General features: G+C 44.3%; 1 protein-coding gene across 3 annotated transcripts in view; it reads left to right on the forward strand.

Moving 5' to 3' along the window:
* The window catches only part of TBC1D32 (TBC1 domain family member 32), a 2506374-nt gene that overhangs the window by 511227 nt on the left and 1968983 nt on the right, over positions 1-26164 (forward strand). For all 3 annotated transcript variants that reach the window (XM_069606604.1, XM_069606605.1, XM_069606606.1), the window contains 2 exons: positions 365-468; positions 1249-1310. In XM_069606604.1, coding sequence (XP_069462705.1) covers positions 365-468; positions 1249-1310 — 166 coding nt within the window. The remainder of the gene's footprint in view (positions 1-364; positions 469-1248; positions 1311-26164) is intronic.

Genomic DNA, 26164 nt, shown 5'->3' on the forward strand with positions numbered 1-26164 from the left:
ATCAGATGATGGAGGCAGGAAGAGAGTGAGAATACTGCTATTGCATTGTTGGTCTTGGAAATGTGGTATGGTGACACGGAGCGAAAACCTTGTGTTTTAAGTAAGGAAGGCGATGAGGGAGGTAATGAAGAAAATTGACCTGAGTGATCTTGAAGTTAATTTAAAATAACATTGTGTTCTTTACTTGCTGGACCAACAGATGGTATAACAACTGACCTCATGTAGAATTATTGTCTGGACTAGTTTCAGAAAAGAATTACGTTTGATTTGTTTTTCAGAAATTGAGCGTTTTTCATGTAGTAAGTTATACAGAAACCGAAAAGAAGCAATTGATCTTTCAGTTCACATGTTTTACTATTTTCAGCCAAACATTTGGAGATATTCTTTTTATCTGGAGAAACCCACATTCCAACTCTTTCCTCTGGTGTAGACATAACGCATCCGGAAACTGTTTGTTTGATGAAGAAGGTTGGTCTTTTTTTCTTTTCATTCATGTTCAGTGGGAGGCTTGTTGTTAGTCAGAGGTTAGAAAAGTGTGTCAAATTACTTTTCTGCCATGAATGTGAGTGCCCTTCTGTTAAGAACACACACAGTCCAGTAACCAGTGCTTTGAGATGGTGCCTACTATCAAATTTAACTCGCTGTGCCTTATTAGAGATCACCTATTCATTTTCATATAAGTCTGGTCACACGAAAGGCGGTTCTGAACTACCTAGTAGGCAACTCTCCTCTGAAAATGTATACCACCAGCAATTCGAGACACATGTTTCTACCTTGTTTGGGTGTCCTCAGTGAGGTGTGGCTGTGTTGCTCTATAATCGCTCTCTGTGCCTCGGAAACCACAGTCATAACTCACTGACAACACTTAACAAGTCAAAGACGAGTCTGGGGGTGCTGTCAATATTTTTCAGATAATGACGTGTTGGTGCCGGGCTGCCCTTAAAGGTGGGACCAAAATGATATGGAAATGTATATTGTTTCTCTCCTTTCCATTTTGCATTGTGTCCCTAAGTCAATTCTGTGTTTAACAGATTTCCTTAAGGTGAAATAAGATCCAAAAAGAAAGCTGGGTTTCATTGAAAGCTTTGCCATCCCGTCCCTTCTACTCTAGTCCATGTGTACAACATATATCATTCTTTCTTTTACCACAATGGCTAAAATGATCCCTTCTAACAAATAACTCATAGAAGGTTTGCTATCTAACATTTTAACGTTATTAATATATATTCTTTTATGTCATGTCCACAGATTCGTCTTTTAAATGAATACCAAAGGGAGGCGCCGGCTTTCTGGATTCGTCATTCGGAAAAGTATGATTTCCTAAAACTGTTCATGAGTGTTGAGATTTCCATGGATAGAGTGCTGCTGCTTTGGATGTGGACTCGCATAGCCAGGGGTGACACTGCTTAAATGGGGCTTCTTGACGGGGCCTACTTGATTTGTCCCCCTGTTAGCAACTTATTTTCATTCAAATGTGAGATTGCCATCAAAAAATGTTTTTACTATACTGTTAATAACTTGTTTAATATATGATGTGCATGCTACCACAGTTGCCACAGTATTTAGAAGTTATATCAATAACAGCTTTTCCAATTTAACAGTACCCAACTGTTTACCCTTGGAAGAATGAAGGATAATTCGGCCCTGCTGGAATTCAATCCTAGGATTTGCAGGTTGATCAAAGATATTAGCAGGAAGCACTTTATGTGGCTATCTGACCAGCTAGCAGGTTTATAGCCCTGTTCAGGGCATTTCTGTGCCTTGCAGCGTACATCTAATGATGAAGGTGGTCAATGTCAACTTGGCAAAGTGTGGCAATAACATTGTGCTCGTTAAATAGGAATGTTGGAAAGTAAGCTCTTCTTACGACGCTGTTGCAAGTTATTGGATGGAGCCTTTGGTGACAAAGCCCTTAGCCCAATTATGTTTGCCTTGATCGTATCTTGTTGAGAATTGTCTCCAGAGTAAGAGCAAGAATGCTCCCCACTTCCTAATTTTTGACATATGGTGGACTCTGGGGTATGGTAAAAACTCTCTGCGCTTCAGCCAGCTCTCCTATGGGCAAATCAGACACAGTTCATTAGAATCCCCAGGTGACCTTGTGACAGAGTGCAGCTGCAACTTTTCAAAGCTGCTTGAGTATCGACATTTGGTCACTCATACCAGTGGCATATATTCTCTGGGTATTCAGCACCTTTATTGGATACCTTCAAAGGTGTACTGATAAAGAGGAATAGTTTCTCTCTATCCAGGGACATGTGTTCTGCCTTCCTAACCGATACTAACTTTACATTGTTCCTCGATTTGAGTATTCTAGGACTGGTTTTTCGTCCGTTTGTATTGTCCAGTAACAACATTATCCTCCTGTTAACTTCCTGTGTCACAGGTTGCTCAACATTAAGTCAAAGTTGATTTATTTGTTACCACATCCGAGCCAAGGGTTCCATGTGAAAACATGTTTCTCAAAAATGTATATTTTAATCATGTATTCTTCCTTTGCTAACTTATTTTCTTTGTACTTTATCGGGAATACCTCCCACATATATAGTCCTAGCCTTTCTCGATCTGATCTGCAGCGCATCTTGATATTTTTTATTAACTTTTGAAACCTTTTCCCTTTTAAAATAGCTTTTTTTTAGTTGAAATTATTGTGAAAATCTAAATACTACAGGACTCTGGTTAATGGTTATCAAGCTGGTAAAATAAATATTGAAACCCCATTCCCCAAACTAAATAGCATCAGTGCACAATATAAGAGCCCTGGAAGAGAGCCAGAAAGCACAAACAATCCATGTCTGAATTATGTTGTAAATAAACTCTACATTGGAAGAAATTCGGAACTGCTGTGTTTAAACTATTTATGTATGTATATCTACACAGAGAGGAACAATGTGCTTTTGAGCATAAAAGGAAGTACAGTAGATAAGAAATCAGATTTGAAAGGAAGCAGTGAGCTTCTTACAATGGAGTGAGTTTGAGAGAAATTCCAATCAGATTGTGGAGGGGAGTAAGTGGAACAGTCACCGGGGACATTACATAACTGGGCATACATATGTTAAGGACAACCAACATTAGACATTTTTAAGTGCATATGGGCAGTACGGCCAGCTGTGATCGGGATGTGACCATAATGGGTAAAGTTCTAGAGTAGAGGCAGAGAAAGAGAGGGACATTGGCAGATTAGAAGAGAGGGGAACATGTAACGTAGAAGGCAGATGAGAGGTAGGTTAAGAGGGTAACTCTGAGGCAAGGAGGTAGGCTTTTAGCTTGGCTTTGAAAAATAAAAAACATGTGGACTGTGTTACCGGATGGCCGGGGAAAGAGAATTCCATGCAAGTGGAGCAAGAAGAGAGAAAGAGCGGAAGCAAGAGGAAGCTCTTGGTGGGCGAGATGCCACAAGGGTAGTCGAGGAGGCAAAGTGAAGATTACATTAAGGCTTGTAGAGTTGGATAGAGGAGGATAGATACACTGGTGCCTTACCGTAGATAGATTTGTGAACAAGGAGAAAACATTTAAATCTGGCCCTGTTTTGTATAGTCTGCCACCCAGCCTGGTGATGGTACGAGGAAGTAGTAGGTGTGAAGTGAGGGAGTTCAAACAGAGTCTTGATATCAAAGTTAATGGTCTTGTCAAGAGGACAGAAAGCATAGTTGGGGAGACCAAAGAGGATGCTGACACAGTAGTCCAGTTTAGAGAAGACAAAAGTGGTTAGGAGATGCTTGGCAGTGTTGAAATGAAGGAGGTACTTGATTTTCCTAATATTTAGCTGAACAATGCTAGCCCTGTTGCAGTTTTGGAGATGAAATTTGAGAAGGTGTGAGAAGGGTCATAGATGATGCCAAGGGTACTGGCTGAAGAAGAGTAGGGAAGAGTGTCAGGTAGGAACTGGAAAGGCAGAGGAAGAGATGAGACAGTATTTGCCAGAGAAGAACAACTCTGTTTTGGTAGAGTTTAACATCAGAGAGTGCAAAGCCATCCAATAATTAATGGTAGAGAGACAGTTGGACATTTTGACAGAGAATACAGAGGAGAGTTTAGGAAAAGAGAAGATGCTCTGAGTGCCATTCGCTAAGAGTTGACACAAGAACCCAAAGGAGGATATAAGTGCACCAAGAGTGTAAACAGGAGAGGATCCAAGACAGAGCCTTGTGGGACACCAACAGTTAGAGGAGGGAGTTGAGAGGTGTTGCTCCAGGAGACCGTGAATAGGCGAGGTAGGATTCAATCCGGCAAGGGCTTGATTGTGAACCCCAAGAAGAATGTATATTCATATTTTTCTTACAAAATACAATGAATTGGCTATGCACCCTTGGAACACCATCACCCATTAACAGATAGCCCATGCAAGGAGTGTTAGGGAGAATTCTCTGGTTAGGCTGAATTTCCCTACCTAGTGAGTCCCCCAGCAGCTTTGCTGGATTTCTGGGGTTTCTTTTTTTCTCCTGCCAAGAGTGAGACTCTTTTTACCCTCACTCTTGGGCATGTTGAAGTGTGTTTTCTTGGTTAAACCTTGTGTTGAATGGGCTATGGGGTCTTTTACTCCATAGGGCCTCATGTATTTTTGTGATGTGGGTTACACAGCACCCTCTGTGCCGTGACCCAGGGGTGTCCTAGGGACTCCCCAACATAGACTCCATACCCTGGGACTGACTACTGTCTCCCAGGGCATGTAAAGTCACCAAAGACCTTGCTAGTCTTGAATCCTGAACAGAACCAGTACAAACCATCATATTGTGGACGTACTGGCTGGGGCAATTCGATTGCCCCAGGGTCTGTTAGTCGAGGGGGCACGTCTCCGTCCCCCCTGATCGAGTTTTGGCTGGTGGCAGTGGAAACTACTTTTTATATTCAACCGCGAATATTTCCCTATGGGATTTCCCATTGTTTTAGGCTAACACATTTAATTATTTATTTACGGTAGCCTTAAACATACCGCCGGTTTATATATTTATTATTATAACTCCGGTTGGGACTTTTTGCCAAAACTTGATTCTAAAATGGCGTTGGCGTTCGCCTCTGTAACTCTGACCCAAAGTGGAGCCCTTTGTTCCACTTTTGGCGGGCTTCTCCACAGAAGCCCTCCAAAGTGGTGCCACTCTGTCTGGGGTACTTAGGAGGGGTGGAGGGGGATTTAGGCACCCTGGACTGAGTTACCTTGGTAACTCAAGTCGCACTCCGTCCTGATTGGCCCAAGTGGTGAGCCGGCCGGCTCACCACTTAGCATGTTTGAGTGACAGCTAGGCTGGGTGAATGGGGGTTTGCTGCATAAAAGCAGGGCTTTGGGGACTGGAACTTCAGAAGTCGCCACAGGACCAAGAATCCGACGAGGGAAGAGCTGAGCCGACCTGCTTCGACGACACCACCCGGTGGAGCCCTGCTGAACCGTCTCACCACTTTTTCCAACGACCGAGGAGAACTCTTAACGGAGTGGCTCCTTCCCTTGACTGGTGGGGACAACCAGTTTTCACCTTCTTTCCGTTCTTCGAGGTATCCCGTGGCCGCCTTGCCAGTGCCAAGCACCCCGGCAACCGGAACCCCACCACTTTTACCCCAACCGCGAAAGTCGGTACAACCCTTTAACCGGAGGACTCCGCGGCTGGTTTCTTCCCGGGCAGTGCAACAACCTTCTTCTTCTGCTCTTCAGCGAGATCTTCTTCTCCCCTGACCGACGTCGAGCCTTGCTGCCACTGCCTGGAACAACTGCCACCGCTGGAGGATCCTTTCCGCTTAAAGGTACCGTGTTCCGCCTGGCTTCCCTTGCCACCGACTGTACGAGGTAGTTTTAACCCTCGGCTTTCGATCCTGGGATTGCCTGGGACACTCTGGCTAAACTTTCTGAGCCTCTCTAACTCTTGTCCGAACTCTTTTGCAAGACTTTGAATCCCTAATAACAGTGTGATCTTGGGCACATTTTCGCTCCGGCTACTCTAAGTGTGGGCCCTGCCTAGTGACTTTTGCTCACCTGTGACTTCGTGCTTCTTTGAGCCTATTGCAAGTGTTCTGGACCTTAGAGTGGTGTGTTTAACCCATTTCTGTTTCTTTTTACCCCCTTTCTTTAACCTACTAGAGTGTCATCTAACGTTAAGCGCTCACCTCTGTTTTAATTATGTGGTGTTAACCTAGAGTTGTCTAGATAGGAGTAAGGGTTGAAACTGCTTTCATTATAACTGTGTTTGAAGTGTTTTTACTATATTTTGCTAGAGTGATTTCAACTTATGTGTGTTTGATAAATAAATAACTATATACTTTTGAAACCAAGCTCTGGTCAGTGTTTGCTTGTGCTATTGTACCTGAGTACATATTGTGTATACTTTGCATGCTGCCTAACTCTTCTTGAGGGAAGTCTGACTGCTCAGCCACAGCTACCAGGTAAATCTGGGTGGTGCGGACTGCTACCAAGTGGGTTTACTGCTATACCTGTAGTCTTAAATCTTTTGCAGTGGTCCCCAAGGGAACTGCACAGGTTTCTGCCTAACAAGGAGCCAGAGATATTTATTATTGACAAAGAGGTTACTGAGTGTAAAGACTGGTAGGGGGTGTCTGTACTTCCGCTCTCTATATGGTAGAGGAGAGGCACAGAGGACCCCAGCCAAGATTCTCTATTATTGGTACGTGGTCGAGCAATCAAGGCCTAGCTTCTCAGGAGGTGATGCAGGCTGGTTCTTAAGTACAGTGTAGTCCCCGAACCCCCACAAAGGAATGTCCACATACACTATTACTGAAAACACAGTCTTTATATAATTAATATTCAAAGGTATGTACACGATCACAATAACGCACTTTCTACTTGGAAGTCAATAATGATAAATATATACAATTCTAAAGTGGTACCACTTATGTTAACGAATCTCATTAAAGTGCATCAACTGTACGGTTAAAATGTCACACAGATCAATAACGAGTAAACCAGTAATAAAGATAGGAAGGAACGCAAGGGGGTTGAAACAATAGGCAGAATACTGACCCCTACCACTAGGCACAGTTCTGTGTGGAGATCCCCCACACCTGGGCAACCTGTAAATAAAGATATATCGCACAAGCCCAGTCCATATGTTCAATAGTCTCACTTGTTCCTATTAAGGTTTTACCCCCCCCCCCCCCCAATCTACCTGGTGGAGTAGAGTTCTCCGACGATGCACCGACCGATCCTTCTTGAGTGCCTCCCTTTCAGGTGGGAGCCACGGATCGTCGAGAGGTGTCGGGGAACTTGGCGTTCGGTGTCAGGGAATCGACGGCCCTTCTTGAGTGCCCTCCCTTTAATGCGGGAGTCACGGATCGTCGAACGTCCGACGGTGAACAGGGTGAACTACGGCAGGGAATTGACAGCTTCGTTCCTAGCGGTGCTCGTCGACGACAGAGCGTTGGCGTCCTGCAAGGAAGAGGTGTGCGGGGCACCTTGGTGACGATAGTTCTGGACCACAAAGAGATGATGAAGAACTGTGGCCCAGCAAGGGCGTCGAGTCGTCCGCATCTCTGCGGTCTGGAGCTGGCGGGAAACCCACCGGTGGATACTCCTCGGCACGCCGACGGTCGGGCCTTCTCCAGCGGGAGACAAGCGGATGACGATGCAGGCGAGAGCGTTCGATGATGAATTGAAGTTCTTAGGCACGGCGGCTCCGGTCGGCGACGGCGGTCGTCGACAGTGGCGGACAACAGTCCGGGTGCTTCTCCTTGGAGTTCCGCAGCAGTCCCCATATCGGGTCGGCAGCCTGTCGAAGGTCTGTCTACCAGGGAGCGTTGGCAAAGATCAGCTGTGCACGATGGTCCCTCGTAGCTCGGGAAGAGGGCGCCTTACCAGGTCCTCTCTGGGTCAGTCCTTGGAGGCACAACAGCTTTCAGATTGTGAAGGAGAGCAACAGCAATTCTTCTCGTCCAGCAGGGCTTCAAGGTCAAGCTTCAGTTGCTCCAGTTACTCGTCGTAGTGGACTTCAGCTTCTGAACACGATTCCTAGCAGTGAGAGGTCTCCAGATATACTGTTGATCTCCCATTCATTCCGCTGGGTCACACTCAAGCATCCAATCACGACTACGGGCATTCATGCAGGCAGGGAGCCAATCAGGCACACGAGGTATTCAGGCCATTCACTTCTCTCCAGACACTCACAACAATTTATGTGTATTGGGACAAGTACCGAGCCATTCAACACTCCAAACTGCATTCATACCGGTTTCAGGCAGGGTTGCCTCAGTCATTGTGTCAACCACCAGATACTAGACACCCACAACACAGAATGCATATTCGTAACACACTCTATTCACCCAGGTCCCACTCACAGGAAGTACCCACAACATACATCACCGGGAAGGCTCCAGCTAGTCTGGCCGGGCCTTCACAACAACACCATATATGGCACTTCCATCCAACAGCCAGTCAGGGGGAAGGGACAGAGTCAGGGCGTCCCAGGACTTTGGGAAAACAAGGTAATGGGTAATAGAAAGCAAGAGGCCACCGGGGCCATCTTGTTTTCCATCAGGAATCAACTGATCCCAATGGCAGGGCCGGGGTATCCCAAAATGGAGGATACTCCGCGCACCTGTCCATTTCAGCATGGAGCTGCCACCAGCCCATACCCTGCTCTGCGGGCCACCCACAGGTGCCCAAAAATACACTAGGGGCACAGGGTTGTACCCCCACCCATAGGTGCCATAAGGGTATCCCACGGGTCCGTTCACCAAACCAAAAGAAAGCGAGCTGCACCGCCAGGAGTCCCACATGAACTCCTGTGCGGAAAACACGACAGAACACATGATGAAAAGCAGTAAAGGACAAGGATACGGAGGCCCTGTCCCTGCGATGCATTTCCAGCAACACACTGAGCAATGTGTTTTTAGATTGGGTTATATGGTGGGTCAGAAGAGGGACACTGACACGCTGAGGACATTTTGACCAAATGTGTATTAAAGAATAAAAAGAAGATCTATCTTTCCCTATCACTATTGGGTGCTCTCTACCTACTTCACTAACTAAGGTGCTCGTCAGTTGTGAATAAATGTCCAAAGCAATCAGTCCGCTGTACAAAACTAACCTAACTGACCCAACGACTGTTATATTCAACTAAGGCCAGGAAAATGACTCTCTTCTCCTGGCGGCTGTGCTGTTGCGCTGGTGTTTTCTATTTCAGAGTTCTGCTCAATATACAATTTTTAAATAGCCTCTTATTATTCTTTGTATTAACCTCTGTAATTCACTCAGGGGATTGGCAATCTTTCTCTCCTCTTTTGTGTCTGGGGCTTTTCTTGCTCTGGTGAGATGACTCCTCTTTTTCTTAGAGAACTTTATGCGCTCTTGTATAGTGTCTGTTTCTCCAGACCTTTCGTTGTCCATGTGGTCAGATTTCACCTTTTCCTGTGGAACGCTTACTTGTATAAAGTTTATCCTTGGCACCCCTATGGCCTTTACTACACAAGTGTCTCTCTCTCTCTCTTAAGTTCAACTCCTCCTTCTTTCTTGTTTTTGGGGTGATTTTCCCCTTTTCCCAGGGTATTAGTAATACAATTCTTCTCCTCTCGCTCTATGTATTCTCTGCTCTTCCCTTTGTTGCATTAAGACAGTTCAAAGTTAACCACTTGCTACCCACACTTTCACTATTGGTGCTGGGACAAGTTGCTATGAGTTTATAATGAGTCCCAGTTGGCTTTCCAGTAGTCCCAATTACCTTCTGTGTTGTAGGGGCACGTCTCCAGTGCCTCTGGGTATAGGAAACCACCTTCTTCCTTTGGTTTGTTTCTTTTTTTTAAACTGTTTTTTATTGATATTTTAAAGCATAACTGAAACTCAACAAAATGTACTACATAACAGACATCCATACCCCCTCCATCCCCACCAACCCTTTACTGAAGGCGCTGTTGCAATCCGGTATATGACAAGAAAAAGGTCACAGAAAAAAGATGAGTAAACCCATCATATTTCAGCTTCATTGACTGATGGACGATCAGACCCCTCAGATTTATCCCTGGCAGTTGACAGCAGATAAGCTACTTACGGACACCAAATGTCTTTCGGTTTAGAGGCTGGGTGTGCCAAAGCGCCATTGCCTTTCTCCAGTTCATGGCAGTGCACAATATCAGACCTCCACTGGTCATACTCCGGAGGGCGGCACCTCCCCCACAGCATGGCCACTGTCCTCTTCGGTAACAGTAGCAGCAAACTCAACAGCCTTCTGACTTGCTTGAGTAGTACCAGCATATAACCCAGCAATGCTATCACAGGTTTTAAGGCCACAACCTCTCCCGCAATGCCCCCAATCAGTTCGAACACTTGTACCCAAAAGGAGTGAATTCGGGGTAGGACCAAACCAGATGCAAAAAAGTAGGTGGGGAAACCCTACATCTCTGGCAGGAATCTGGAGCCTCTGGGAAGAACCTGTATTTGTCCACTGGGGTCAGATAGAATTGGTGCAGGAATTGAAACTAAATTAACTTGTAGTTGCTGTTAATTGCCACCTTGTGTATCTGCATGCAGCTGTATCTCCATACCGTGTCCGAGATAGAGGCACCCAAGGTTTTGTCCCACTTAATCCGAGAATCCTCTGCCCATCCTGTCAATCATAGTAGCATACAGCCTAGATACCAATCTAGTTTTAATCCCGAGCTGATTAACCTACGCAAAACAGGCACCATCGAGAGCTCCTTAGGAAAGCTGGCAAACCTATCCCTTAAGCAAACACAGAGTGTAAAATAGAGGAACACATCTAGTGCAGATACCTCCCCCCTGGCTTTAAATTCCTCCAAAGTCAGAAAATGCCCATTAGGAAAAAGATCCTGCCAGCATGCGAGTCCCAACCTGTTCATACATTGTACGAAAACCTTCTCGCCTGTAAGCGGAATCCCCGGCACATGCTTGATTGGGAAGAGCAGAGAGTACAGAAGATCACCACACATTGTGCCCTCCACCCGCCTCCATGCACTGCAGGTTAGCTCAACCATATCGCGTGCCCTAGAGATTTGTTGTGTCGAAGTGAGAATAACTGCTCTCAGGAGGGACTGAGCAACCATCGTCCTTTCAATTTGCACGTGTGCTCTGTCAGGTTTTAAAAGATACCAATGCAGCAAAAAGGACGCTTGTGCCACCGACCAGTATGCCTCAGGATCAGGTAGGGCAAGACCCCCCCCCATCCTCTCTCCCCTATTCAGGGGCTCCAAGAGTTTATCCCAGCGCAGCCAGGCCTGCTTTCCCTGCCAGACAAAGTTAGTTATTGTTGGGAAAGATTTATTTTTACTGCACCTTTCCTTCCATCTTTATGGAACTCCCAATCCTTTTGCTTTATTTTTTTATCTGACCTGTACTTGTTGCAGTACACCTTAAGCTTCATTGCACTGGCCTTTGCTCATATCTTATGGGGAAACTGATACGTGCTTCAGACTGTTCAGTACTGGGAAACATTGCTTCACTTAGTCATGTTTACTATGTTACTACTTTTGATTACTTTTGTATCACTTGTAACTTTTTATCATTGTTCACAGCAGCTTACACTGTAGTACAATTGGCTGCATTTTTTTTTTTTATTGTGTTTGGTTTATACAAACCTTTACAATCATTAAAATAAAAAAAATAAAGATTAAAACATCCAGCACAATAACAATTTAACAATGAGTTAAAAACATACATGACATTTGTAAGGATAATATTTCCATACCACAGTTTATGCTTAATATATCAAATTGGAATTCTCATATTGAAAGTGTAGAAAATTCATTTAGTTTAACTTCAATAATTGAGAATAATTCTATCAATTTCAAATTGAATGACAAACTATTACTACACATACAACGGTTCCAAAGTGCTTCCATACTGATGTCTGTTTGGAATTGAGCCTTTAAATTGAAGTTTTTTTTACGAACTGGTGAGAAAAAGGGACAAGCAGTGACCACGTGTTTAAGTGTCTCATCTGTTTCCGGAGCTTCACAAAATCGACATACAGTAGAAAAGCCGGTCTGAAATGATGTGTTCCAATTTTTTGTTTTGGATAGAGTTCGAAATTGATTCAAACGAAAGCGGATTAGAAGATTTCTACCCACCGCAGAGGGAAATTGAGTCAAATAAAATGCACGATCACCCCACTTTCTGCGAAATTGGTTGTATTCAGAATACGATGTGTAAGTTCCCATTTTATCTGTAAGCTTACACCAAAAGTAGAGTTCATATTTTTTTTTTTGAGCAGGAAGCAGCAAGGTCATACTTTCAGGGGTTTCATTAATAGCATTTAAAATTGCATTTAATTTGTTTGTGAATACTTTGAGTGAGTAAATACTTGAATTCTCAAGTAATTTATTCAAGTTAACATATAAAGAGTTTGCCGGAGGGTCCAGCATTTTAATATAGTTTTTTATATTTCGCCAATTTCTTTTTACAGACAGAGGCAGCAGATTGATTTCGTGGCATATAAAAACATTTGGTATGGACTGGGCTAAACCCAGGGTAGACTTCCACATTTTTCCCTGTATGGTATCAAGAAAAGAATCGATTTCATATAAACATATATCCAAAGGGTATAATAAGCAGGGTTCAACTTTGAGTAAGTAAAAATGAATAAGAGGTAATAAAGAGAATAAACAATATTTGTGGAATATGATTTTCATCTGAGCGGCTAAAATTTTGGCTTTATTGTTAAGAAATGTTTGCCACATACTTAAAGAATAAGAGTCCATCATTGGATAGCCCAAATAGCGGATGGATGAAGTGTAGCAAAGTTCGACTCCTTGCAAGAGCCATGAAAATTTATTTACCTTGCATCGCCCATCATAGAAGGTAAGAATTGAAGATTTAGTTGGATTAACTATAAGATTCAGATTGTGAGCAAATTTTGCAAATAGATCAAGTTTATTCTGAAGGCCAAACGGGGTGCGATCAAAAAAGAGAAGATCGTCTGCAAAACCGATCCAATCAAGCCTAAGTGCCCCCAACTTAGCTGGAAATACATGCTGATCTTTCCAAAGAGAGTCAATCCCATAAAGATATAAGTTGAAAAGGACTGCCGCCATATTGCATCCTTGCTTAACACCAATTTCGGTGCTGATTGGATTGGTTAAGGCACCATTACGATTTAAGCAAATTCGATAAGAGGTCTTGCGGTGCAACATGGCGATCAGTGCAACCAACGAATAAGGGATACCGATTTCGATCAGTTTGGCCCAGAGGATTTCTCGAATTACACTGTCAAATGCAGCTGTCAGATCCAGACTGGCCATATACACGGGCCCCATGTGTGCATTTTTCGTCTGTGCATGGAGATGTGCCAGAATTGTTGCATTCAAGGGACGGCCAATGAGCTTTCTAAAGCCTACCTGAAATATTGAGAGCAAGTTATTACGTGTGATATACGTTTGAAGCTCCTGCAGGAGTAAAAGAGAGAAGATTTTGGATGAAGCATCAGTAAGTGCAATGGGGCGATAGTTACATGGCAATTCAGGGGGGCCTTTTTTATAAATAGGTATTATATGTGCTGAGTGCCATGTTGCGGGAATTTCTCCGGTTTGTAAAATCAAATCAAATCGGATCTTTAAGATGTGTGCCCAAAAAAGGGGATCCGATTTATACACACACGGAGGGAGCCCATCTGGACCTGGTGCTTTTGAGTTATTGAGTTTGTTGATTACACCAGTGATGTCATTAACCGTCCATCCAGATCTTGTATTACGAATGAACGTTGGATAATAGTTTTTGACAAAAGAAAAACGATCGGGCAATTTGAATTTTTGTGTTATAAAGTTAGTCCACGCATCAGCAGAAATTACACATTGCGGATCAAATTGTTGGCCTGATTTTAAAGAGCGTAGTAATGACCAAGATTGCCTTGTATTATATTTTAGTAGGTGATACATCATGTTTTGATTATCAGTAATGTACATTGAAATTTTCAAAGATTTAATTCTGTTTTTGTAGACTTGTTTTATTCGATTTAGCGCAATTGACCTGCAAAGAGAGGGAGATATAGATCTCATGATCTCCCTGATTTTTTTGTACTTCTCTTTTTTTGAGTCAGCAACCAACTTATTGAATTTATGTATGTGGTTTGGATTAGATTCGGTTGTGAAGCCTTTAATCAAGGCAATTTTTGATAAGTGGAATTGAATACGTTTCGTATTAAGCTCTTCAACTTTACATAAGGAGAAATGACAATCACGGAGGTCAGTAGAGATGAGCGGATCCGCCGCAATCATTTGCAACAGTTTACAACACACTTTTGGATTCCATCGTATAGATAATAGATGTCGATCAGATTCAAGTAAAGTTAAACTAGGCATAGCGTCAAAACGAGCAGTAAATAGTCGAATAGATAGGGAAATTAACATATGATCCCCAAGTTCAGGGTCAGAAATAATAACCGGTTTGATAGAGGAATATAAACATGTTGATACAAAGAAAAAATCGATCAAAGATTTAGAGTTACCCCTGTGCCAAGAAAAATTAAATGGATTTAGTAATACAGGAGCTGGTTGAATGTCCCATTCTAAAAAAAAATCAAGCCAAATTTGTCCATTTCGTACAGAATTAGGAGAATGGCTGGGAACCAGATTCCTTTTACTTAATGATAAATCATAACATAATGCATTAAAATCACCACCAACAATTATTTTGAGATCTGAATTTCGTGCAAAAGCTGCTACTAATAGCGAAATCATTTCATCAATGATAATATCAAGAGAAGACAATTTGTTCCAATAAATGCAAACCAACAGTAGGGCATCTTTAGACAAATTTATGGCTGATAATTCAACAGCCATGATGCTTTGAGTGCAACATATATATTTCGCGACACATTTGGTTAAAGTATTAATTAGAATAGCAATTCCTCCTGATGGCCGGCCCATAGGACCCTGCGAGGCCGCATGTGAGAAAACATAAAAACCCTCAATTAAGAATGGAAAGCAGCACATTGTTTCCTGTAAAAAAACAACATCTGGCTGAGGACGATTCTTTTTGTTAATCCATGACCGGAAGTTGTTAAGACCGCAGGAGTTCCAGGACACAATCAAGAGATCCCCCAAGCTAGGATTGTCCTAGTGCTCCAGAGTTGGAGCTAGGTGCGACTACGGTAGTACCTGCAGATTGTATTCCCTTGAGAGCAGATACAATTGCCATCAATTGTGTAAGGGTACTCGCATCAAGGTCTAAAGCTACCCCTTGATCTTTTAATACAGCCGGAGTTTGAATTGCAGTAATCAGAGTATTGACGAAGCTTTCTGCGTCGTCGATGTTGGAAAATAATGTAGGTACTAGACCTATGGAAAGTAGATCCGCCTTTTGTTCCCAGATCAATTTTGAGATTAGTGGAGAATTGTATCTACAAATCATTCTATTGTTGTTTACAGTTGCAAGTGTGATCCAGTCAATATCGTTGGATCTGATCAATCTCAAGGCCGGAACAGCTTGCAAAGTTGAGATAAAGTAGGAGCAGTTAAGCCTTGCCTTACCATGAAATTCAACATTACTCTCCCATCCCATAACGACAGTCCCTTTTAGTTCATCAGCTGTGTTTATCATGGCTGTTACCTTTTTGCTCTCAGGTGATGGGGAACCGTTCACAATTGGAGGGATGGGTGTTAATTTCTCACCTTGCCTTTCTCGACTTGAGTTTACAATCAGTGAATCAATCTCTTTTTTTATTCCCCAAGCTTTCAATATTGCTGCTCCGATTTTCAACCGAATTAGACACAGCCACTTTTGGCATTTGTGTCAGGGAGTTTTGCTGGTTTTTCGACATTGCATCATTGCATGCACCTTGAATAACTGTCAGTTTTTTTTTATGGCTAGCAGAGGATAAAAGTTAGAGAGCGTGGCTTGTTTTGCAGTCAAATGCGGCTCTTCGAGTGTAAACATCGAGGAAGGCATTTCTATTTCCTCACATGAGTTGCTTTTCAATTGCAATTTTTTTTTTTTTTCGGCGATTGTTTGCACATTTGTTTGTTGCATTTTAGGCGAGCCTCTTTTACACATGCATCAGGTAAATTAGGAGTAAGTGGCTGTGGTATAGAAAGATTGAGCACCGCTTTAGATTCCGCATTTAGCTGATTCAAGTCAATAGTACCCTCCCCGCCTGACAGATTGCATATTTCTTTTATGTTTGTATTATGACGATCTAGTTTAGGAGCACTCTGATTCTTGGTTTTTTTTTTTCTTCCTTTTGTTTGAGTCTTTTATCGACCCCTTTTCTTTTTTCAGCTCTCTGTTGTGCTCTTTTTTGTTTTCTAGTAAGAACCATTGGGAGAACTTCATCGGACGATAATGATGCAATTGATTTGTCACATGCCAAATCTAAATCGATCACATTTTCCGAAAGCACAAGTAGATCAGTAAGTGCAGAAGGACTATCAGGAAAAGAGAGCTTAGGACATTCAACTGTATTTTGGCCCACGTCGTTGTTTGATTTGGTAACTAGTAGTAAAGTTGACTGAATTTCCCCGAGGGCCAACAATAATTTCTCAATGTTAGCCGCATTTGTTTCTACTAATTGTTCCATCTTACATTTCTGAGACCCTGAAGGGGATTTCAAAGGCCCAGGGGGATCAGCTACTATTTCCGCATATGTTTTTGTCTGAGTACCTTTGTCACTACAGGTGTTAGGGGTAGTGTGATTAGAACTCAGAAGAGAGATTGTATTGCATGCGAATAACAGGCCTTCTATCTTATTTATTTTGGAAGATATTTCCGTATTTTGCAATTGCAAGAACCTGACTTCTTCATGCGTGCGTTCATGACCTTTATCAAGTAAATTCAAAATACGCGTAATGATAGGAAACGCTTCTGGATTGAATGGTAATTCCATTTGAGGTTGAGAATTCAGTGTATGAATGGAGTCATGGATAAAATTAGTATCTTCTATTGGATGTGGATGAAAACAGTCACGATGAGATGTAACATTGGGAATTACAGTTTGCTGTTTTGTAGCCACAGGCGAATTGGTCCGTTGTTCTGGACAATATAGCTTGGAAGAGCCACCATTTGTAGCTTTTCCATGTGATGTAGATACTTGGGTTGTAGCAGAGTAAAGGAAGGATGGTTCATAAGTAGGCAAAGTAGGTATGTCTGCTTTACATTTTCTCTGTGCGATTGGGGAGGAAGGTTTGTAAGATAGCCTAATACGTCTACCCAAATCAGTTTCAATCATTGGGGGAAGAGTAGAGAAGTCAGCCAGATGATGGTTAAAACTCTCATTTCCCATTTCCCTTTTACTAGCTGCTCTCACAATGCTATCCTCCAGGTTAGGACTATCGTCCATCCACCCTTTGGGTGAGCTGGAATTTATCTCAGTGGTGCTAGAAGGTAAGATCATCAGAGGAGTCAAAGACTCCGAACTCGTGATTACCCCAGATTCTGATGGGGCCAGCGAAAGCGCAATCTCCTGATTTTTATTAAAGAGTATAGTTTCCCCATGTTCTAACTGGGGGCTAGTATCATGATTGCCTGTTTGGTTACTCAATTTAGGATGAATAACACCTGAACAGTTTAATTCAGCAATAGACATTGAATTAGGAAGTGTTATGCATAAATCAGAAGACAGCATGCTAGCCGAGACATTGGGTGCATTATTACATATCTTTGAAGTTACCAAATCAGTACTGGAGCCCAATTCCATCTCATTCAATGGGGTGACCCCAGTAACGGATTTAATTTGAATCATAGTATCAGGCTCCTCCATATCTGTAGTCACTATGGAAATGCCCCTTTTGGCGTTAGTTATTAATGAGCGATTTCTCTTGGAGAGTTTAGCTGGAGCGGGAGAATGTAGCGTAGCTCCACTACGAAGACCACTAACCATTACCCTGCTGTAAATATACTTATTGGCTTAGAGAGACATAGATTGACATAAGCGCAAGCCAGGGAAGTAAAAGAGCTGTTTAAACTTACCCACCGAGCGCGCACTGCGAACAGCGAACAGCAAACAGTACTTTTTCGGTACTTCTGCGGTGCGCGCGCGGTGCGCGTTCAGCAGGACAGTTATAGGCCAGAGGGAGCACGTCAGTTAGAAAGGGAGGAGCTCCAGCCAGTGGAAGTGACCTCAGTGGAAAGGAAGTCAGGCAAGTTCAGTGCAGCAGACCCAGACGTCCTCCACGAGTCCAAAAGCAGTCGAGAGCACACACGGCTCTCAAATCCTGAAAGCGCTACCGCCGCGTAGCGTAGCGTGGGCAGAATGGCAGCAAGTCAGCAAACAGTACTTTTTCGGTACTTCTGCGGTGCATTTTTGTTTTGCCCTAGACTAACACTCGGAGGATTTTTGGTTTCTATAGGTGTGCTACAAGGATAGGCTGGTGGCAGCAGTGACTTTTCCCCACTTTTTGGGGAATTTCGTTTTAGTTTTAACACATTTATCGCCTTAGGCTACTAACTGTGGCTACTGGTCAAACATGGCCATGCCACAAGACCTTTCGCCTGTTCTTTTGCCATCTTGTTCTTTAGCCTTCTTCCTGGCCTCAGAGGCCAGGAAAATCCTTATAAGGACTTCCAGTGCATGGGAAAGCAGGAGCTTTTGGCCGGCTACTGGAGGGCTGTGTGTGTTTGCTGGCAGGATGTGGGCTGGGTCAGTCTGACTCCAATCCACAAACTGGTTTCAGTGTGTCTGAGTGGCATGCATGAATGTTCCGGTCAGTGGCCCTGATTGGACCACTGCTGGGGTGTGTGTGGGCTAGTCCTTCTATTGGCTAGTGGGAGTTTCAGCTCTTACCTGGCTTTTAGGATAAGAAGAGGACCCCTACACCCATTCTTCAGAGATCCTGTAGAAACCTGAAGGAGCCAAGTATCCTATCCAGCTGTGAGACCCGCAAATAGACCTGAGACCCGACTAAAGGAGGCCTGGAAACCAACGTCTGCTGCTGTACTGGAGGAGCCCTGTCTTGCTCTTGATCTTTAGTAGTCTTGCGATGGAGCTACGACCCTTGGAGTGGAGGGACCATCCATTCCCGATGTCTGCTCGGTGCCCTGCCAAAGGAAGCCTTCAGAAGTGCCCTGAAACCGTCCTGTGGCTGACCAACTTAGTTTTTTTGGGCTACCGGGCTGCCGGCGTCACCATACCGAGGTGCGGCCTGAAACTTGGGGGATCCTCAGCTGGCCCTACAAGACTACCTTCTGCGAAATGTTGGTGTCCTAGCATCCAGGAGAACCCAGATAGAAGGCAAAGTAAGACAGCGGATACTGAATCATGCGCGGTGTGCACTGTCCGAGAAGTGCTTACCTAACCCAAGTTCAATCCTAAAATGGGTGCTGCATTGAGTTTTTCTGCATTCTTCGACTGAGAGTCCTTGCTACAGCAAAAGACACCAACCGGAGTTCAGCTCGAACCTGCAACCCCTGGGAATCGAGGACTGCAGCTTTTGGCGGGAAAAGCAATGTCAGACGACCTTCCTTTGTTCTGTCTAGTCTGGGGAAGATGCGGAGTAAGGGGGGTAAGTTACAGAGTTTCTAAACTACCCCTAACTCCCATTATAAGTCAATGGGCTTATAATAAAGCTTATTTCTAACGCTTTTGGCTTTGCCATAACTTGCCTATGCAAGCCATCTGACTGTTGGGACTACTTTTGGGCATTACTCTAACTTGAACCCTAACCCTAAGATCCCTTCACTGGACCCCAGAGACCCTACCTGCATTTTTGTCCTGCATCCTACGTTCTGGAACTGTATCCTGAACTATTGGACACAAGGCCCCCAGACAACTTAGGGCTGGACAATTTTAGATAGGGATCATCTCTGTGGACCTTTTTGTGCATAATACTGGTCTAACCTTTCCTTTGCAGGAGTTTCTGATTTGAATTATACCTTATAACCAAGTGAATGTATATATGTATTTAGTTTGATAGTGTTGTGTGATACGTCTACCTGCTTGTAGTCATGTTTCTATAGTGTGTTTTGCCCATAATTACATAACTGTATTTTTATACATCCTGTCTAAGTATAATCTGTGATTCCCATATTGTGACCTCATTGTGGTCCCTTTACAAGCTCACCCCCTCTGAAGAACTTAGCCTAGACTGCCTGTCACTGCTACCTAAAGTGGTTTGGCTACAGCTTCCAAGAGTTGTTCCTGTCACAATATAGGTGTGCCTTCTATACATCTGTCAACCAGGTCAGACTATAGAAAATCAGTCCTAAAAGTTATGACAGACTTCATTGATTTGAAAAATTTAGCAGGAGCTAATATGGGCATGTTGAGAAATGTGTACATAAATCTAGCCAATATTACCATTTGAATAAGTGATATATGACCTAAGAAGGACAAAAACAAATGCATCCATCTCCCCAAAAGTGCCTCTGTGCATGCCAACTTGACCCCATAGTTCTTGTGATAAAGTAAAAATCAAAAAATAGTCCATAGGCGCCCCTCTGCGATAACGAACACAGCTGTTAGGCAGAAACCTGTGCAGTTCCCTCTGGGACCACTGCAAAAGATTTAAGACTACAGGTGTTGGCAGTAAACCCACTTGGTAGCAGTCTGCACCACACAGATTCACTGTGGTAGCTGTGGCTGAGCAGTCAGACTTCCCTCAAGAAGAGTTAGGCAGTATACAGAGGATACGCAATAGGTACAGAGGTACAGTAGTACAAACAAACACTGATCAGAGCTAGGTGTAAAAGTATAAACTTATTTATTAAAGACACACTCATAAATTACACTAGCACAGAGAAAAGGTGAGAAGGTCAAAACACAGTTACTATTACTCATATGTACATCCCTAATCCTTTGTTGGACAGTTCTAAGTTAACACCACTTATTTCCAACCAGAGGTGAGCGCTTAACGTTAGATGGTACTCCAACAAGTTATTAAAAAGGGAGGGAAAAGACAGAAATAAAGAGAGCAGTAAGATAAAACACTTTTCACATAAGGTTAGCAAAGGCAGACAATGGTGGAACAAGGAAATTTAGTTCGGGCCGCTTTAGAGGGGGCCAGGCGAAAATATGCCCAAGATCACACACTGTCTCAAGTCTTTACAGGTGAGTAGAAAAGGTTTTACTACGTTTCCGAAAAGTTTAGTTAGGGTGTCCCAGGCCTACCCAGGGTCGAGAGCCGAGGACTAAATCTACCCCGTACAATCGGTGGCAAGGGAGGCCAGGCGGAACACAGTACCTTTAAAAGTGGAAAGGATCCTCCAGCGGTGGTAGTCGTTCCTGGTAGTGGGTGCAAGTCGCGGCGTCGTCCAGAGGAAGAGGTGATCTCGACGTGGAGGAAAGCTGAAGGTCGTTGCACTACCAGGGATGAGGCCAGCCGTGGAGTTTTCGCACACAAAGGATTTTACCCGTCTTTCGCGGTTGAGGTAAAAAGTGGTATCCCGATCGCCGGAGTGCTTGGCACAGGCCAGGCGGCCACGAGATGCTTCGGGACGGCGAAAAGAAGGCAGCAACTGGTTGTCCCCACCAGTTAAGGGAAGAAGACTCTCCGGCGGGAGATCTCCTCTGTCGTCGGGAAAAGTGGTGAGACGGTTCCGCAGGGCTCCACCGGTGGTGTCGTCTTGGCAGGTCGGCTCAGCTTCTCCCTCTTCGGCTTCTTAGGTCCTGTGGCGACTTCTGAAGAACCAGTCCCAAAAACCCTGCTTTTATGCAGCAAACCCCCATTCATGCAGCCTAGCTGTCACTCAAACATGCTAAGTGGTGAGCGGGGTGGCTCACCACTTGGGCCAATCACACTAGAGTGCGACATGAGTTGGCAAGGCAACTCAGTCCAGGGTGCCTAAACCCCCTCCCACACCCCCTGTGGTACCCAGACAGAATGGCACCACTTTGGAGGGCTTCTGTGCAGAAGCCCGCCAAAAGTGGAACAAAGGCTCGACTCAGGTTCAGGGTTACTGAAGTGAACCTAGGCGCCATTTTGGTGGCGAGTTCTGGCGAAAAATCCCAACCGGTGAATTTATTTTAATTAAATAACCCGGCGGTATCTTTAACATTGCACCAAAAAGTGGTGCATTAAAAACAATGGGAAATCCCATTGGGAAATATTCCGGTGGAATATTTCCGTGGTATCCACTGCCACCAGCCAGAACTCGGCGAGGGGGGACGGGACAGTACCCCCTCGACAACAGACCCAGGGGCAATCTAATTGCCCCTACCAGTACTTCCACAGTAAGATGGTTTGTACTGGTTAAGTTCCTAAGTTTAGACTAGTAAAGTTAATGGGAACTTTACTGACCCAGGGAGACAGTAGTCAGTCCCAGGGTGTGGAGTCTATGTTTGGGGGTCTCTATGACACCCCTGTGTTACTGCACTGAGGGTGCTGTGTAACACACATTCCAAAAACCAATGATGGCCTATGGGGAAAATTACCCCCTAGCCCATAAGCACATAACAAGTCACAGAAAACACTCTCAAATCATGTCCAGGAGTGAGGGTAAAAGAGTCTCACTCCTGGCAGGAGAAAAAATAAACCCTAAAAATCCAGCAAAGCTGCTGGGGGACTCACTAGGTTAGGAAATTCAGCCTGAACAGAGAATTCTCCCTAACAACAGCCCATTGACCTGTTCTATGGGAAGGTACCTACTCGAGAGTCCACAACCACACTTTAGCTCACTGTACCTTCCACAGATGGGAAATATCCATTTGCATATCAGTCTTTGTCCCACCCACATGGGCAGTCCAGCACTGAAATGCTATGGCAATTCCCTTACGCCATACACGTGTTTCGACCTTGTTGGGCCTCATCAGTGAGGTGGAGCTGTGCCTCTCTGAGCACAGTGAGTAAGGGAACCATGTCTGGATGACCCTAGGAAACTTAGGGTGACTAAACCTAAGTCCCTTAAAAAATCAAAAAATAGTCCGTAGACGCCCCTCTGCGAGAACGAACACAGCCCATTGATCTTTTCTATGGGAAGGTACACACTCGAGAGTCCGCAGACACAATTTAGCTCACTGTACCTTTCACAGATGGGAAATAACCATTTGCATATCAGTCTTTGACCCACCCACATGGGCAGTCCAGCACCAAAATGCTATGGCAATTACCATCGGAACAAGAGTACCAACAGCATAAAGTGTCTCGTGTGACCTGGCTACCATAACCACCAGGTACCGGGTATGGTCAAGGAGCCACTGAAATTTAAAATCTTCCTGAATCCTCCCATTAGCACAGGTCAGGGGGAATAATACCGACTTAGAGGGATTCATGTTGAGCCCTGAGAAGTGACCAAACGCAAGGATATCTCTCATTATGGGCACCAGGTTTGCAGTGGGGTCCCTAAAGAACAGAATTAAATTGTCTGCATACAAAGAAATCTCCAGCATGTGCATGTAGAGCTGCACCCCTATATATGTCTCGAGTGAACCAGTGCCGCAAGCGGCTCCACAGTCAGAGCGAGCAACAAAGGGGACTGTGGGCACCCCTTTTGAGTACCCCTCCCCCGTTTCAATAGGAGGTGCGAGCCTACCATTTACTCAAAGCCGTGCCACTGGGCCCTTATATAGCAGGGAAAGCATGCTTATAAACTCCTCTCCCATCCCCATGCTTTAAGACAGCAAAAAGAAAGAACCACTCAACCGAGTCAACTGCCTTCTCAGTGTCGAGAAGGGCTGCTACCACTGAAGACTGTTGATACAGGACCGCCAGGAGGCCAAACACTCTACAGAGACCATAAGATGTAGACCTTACAGGATTAAACCCTGCTTGGTCGTCCAGCACACATCTGAGTATAATCGGGACAAGCCTACTAGCCAGAGCCCTGGCGAGAATGTTACTGTCCATATTTATCAAGGATGTTAGGTGATAAGATGCACAATCCTCAAGGCTTTTTCCTGGCTTCAGGAGAAGGGCGACCACGGCTTCTCGCATGGACTTAGGCAGTGCACCATCGCGCAACGCCTGCAATGTCTCGCAAACTCTCATTCTTGAAATACCAGCTTCTACACCGCTGCTGTTTCCCAAGGATGACAACTGTTAAGACAGTTTTTCTGAAGTCCAGTTAAGGGCCTAGTAAAACCATTCAACTGAGGCAGTACAAGACTCCACTCTTAGTATAAGACTGTACCACCTGAGTACATGGTAGCGTAGGCAGAGCAGCCAGGCTTATCTTAGGAGGGAGAGAGGGCAGTAGATACAGTACAAGTGAAAATTGTAATACAAATGATCCAAAGAAACACTGAAACACTATGTATTATAAAAATAAAGGATTTATTTAAATACAAGTAGGCCCAGATAAATCTAGGGGTTAAGTAAATACTGAAACATTATATGAAATCACAATATAAAACACAACACTATACTTGAAAGTACACAGACCCAAGTATAGACCTTATTTGGAACACCTAACAGTAGTTCTAGGGAAGTCAAAACCTTGTTATACACATTTAGTATAGGCCAAGCCTATTCCTTGGGAGTAAAAGACCAATGGTTACTTTTAGATTACTTTTGGTAATACAAGGACAGTAGGCCCTTCCAGTTGTACAGTGACTCTTGGAACAAATCACATAAACAGTCAACTGGACAATATACTTTTGGTGAATAGTGAAACACTTATTCTAGGTGCAGTAAAAACCTATCACTACTTTTGTCATAACACACGGTTATACCAGGTGAGCAAAACCTAATGGATGTAATATACAATTACAGATGCTTTGGAAATCAGGGAACCCCAGATTGAGATAAGCAATAACTCTTGTAACTTGTGAAAGCAAGCGTCCCCACACAGCACGATCCTCCCCGCAATGAGAGACAATGAAAGACTCTCCCAAAATGGGAATAAGGCCAAGACAGAGTGCGGGTGAGCGTAAATGGGAGTTTATCAATCAGAATAGGGCATGCAAAGGACTCTGCAAAACTCCGAGAGCGCTCTGTCTGACAATAGCAAAGACAGGCCTATATATTTACAAAAAACGTCATCAAAACCTACATACTATAGGGGGCACAAGTTCATTGGGATTGGGTGGCGACGACTAACTATAGGTGCTGCTGCGGCGTGGTTGGTCTTGGCTGAAGGACGTCACTGGTCACCCTCGTGGGTTGGGCTGGGCCTGGCAGGTCGGCTTGAGTTCATCCGGGCGGTGTTGGTGTGCCAATGCTGCTTGTGGCAGAGATGAATGCCTTTTCTGACTTACTTGCCCTCGGCCATGCACACCGCAGTCATTCAGTCATTTACAGTGTTATTCTCTTTAGTAAATCTTCCAATAGGTTATTTTATAGGTTAATGCAACACAGGAGGAATGCACCTTGTGAGGGGTCTGGAGGTAATATATCGAGGCCTGGTTACCCGTGTCCTGTTGACCGGGGCCATAGGTCGAGGGGCTAAGCTTCGGGGCCTGGGACGGGTGGTACAGGTCTTTCTGTCTTGTTAGAAGTGGTTATGGATGTTTCGCTGTGCGTTGTCAAAGTGTTGGGTGTCCTGATTGCACAGGGCCATAAGTCTGAGACGGTCCGGTGGGTTGTGGGGTTTACGAGGGGGCGCTTGAGTTTAGACAAAGGTTTACTGCTGTGCTGTAAATAATGCAGGTGGCTGGCCGCGGCCTTGGGTGCTGCAGTGGGGGCTACAAATCTTTGAAGTGGCTCCAGTCTAGTCGGGGGAGGTGGGGTAGCGCAGAGCGGGCCTCTGTTCTCATGTCTTGGCAGCCTTCGCAGGATGGGAGGGGGAATGGCCTTGTACGCATTCACAAAGGTATCTCCCTCGTGTGTTGCCGAATGTAGGTAAAGACATCACAAACATTTGAACACTTTCTATAATACTTATTCAAAATCACTTCAAAACATGCATTTAACTTCGCTGGATGTGTCTCGATTATACCCAGTCCGAGCACCACATTTGTATATTATGTTCTAGCAGTTACAGTATTTTAGTTACATGCATATACATTCGCAGTAAATGAGGTAGTAGTTGGGTCGGTGGAGTACATAGAAAACGACCCGCCACTGTACGTGACAGTGGTGGCACATAAGGGGCTTAGACATACACACATGATAAGTGCATTCTCGCGCATCCTTTACATGAGTTCAGAGTATAGTTGCATTCGCTTTCTCGTGTACTCTAGCAGCATTAGCTTAGTTATGGCGCAAAACCATGGGAGGTAGGCTGCCCAGTGATACATGCAACAAACAGATCCCTGGAGCGTTCCTTTATTATTAGCATCCACCTGTAATGGTGTGAGCTCGCCATTGCTTATATCATGGGAGCATGCTCTCTCATTTTAATACATTCTACAGGCGTTTGTAATATAGGAGATTTTGTGGAAGAAAGCATACTTTGCAAGAGGTCTTGACATTT

This window comes from Ambystoma mexicanum, chromosome 4p (genome assembly GCF_040938575.1).
Source record: "Ambystoma mexicanum isolate Mex_15411 chromosome 4p, UKY_AmexF1_1, whole genome shotgun sequence".
In the NCBI taxonomy this organism is placed as follows: domain Eukaryota; kingdom Metazoa; phylum Chordata; class Amphibia; order Caudata; family Ambystomatidae; genus Ambystoma; species Ambystoma mexicanum.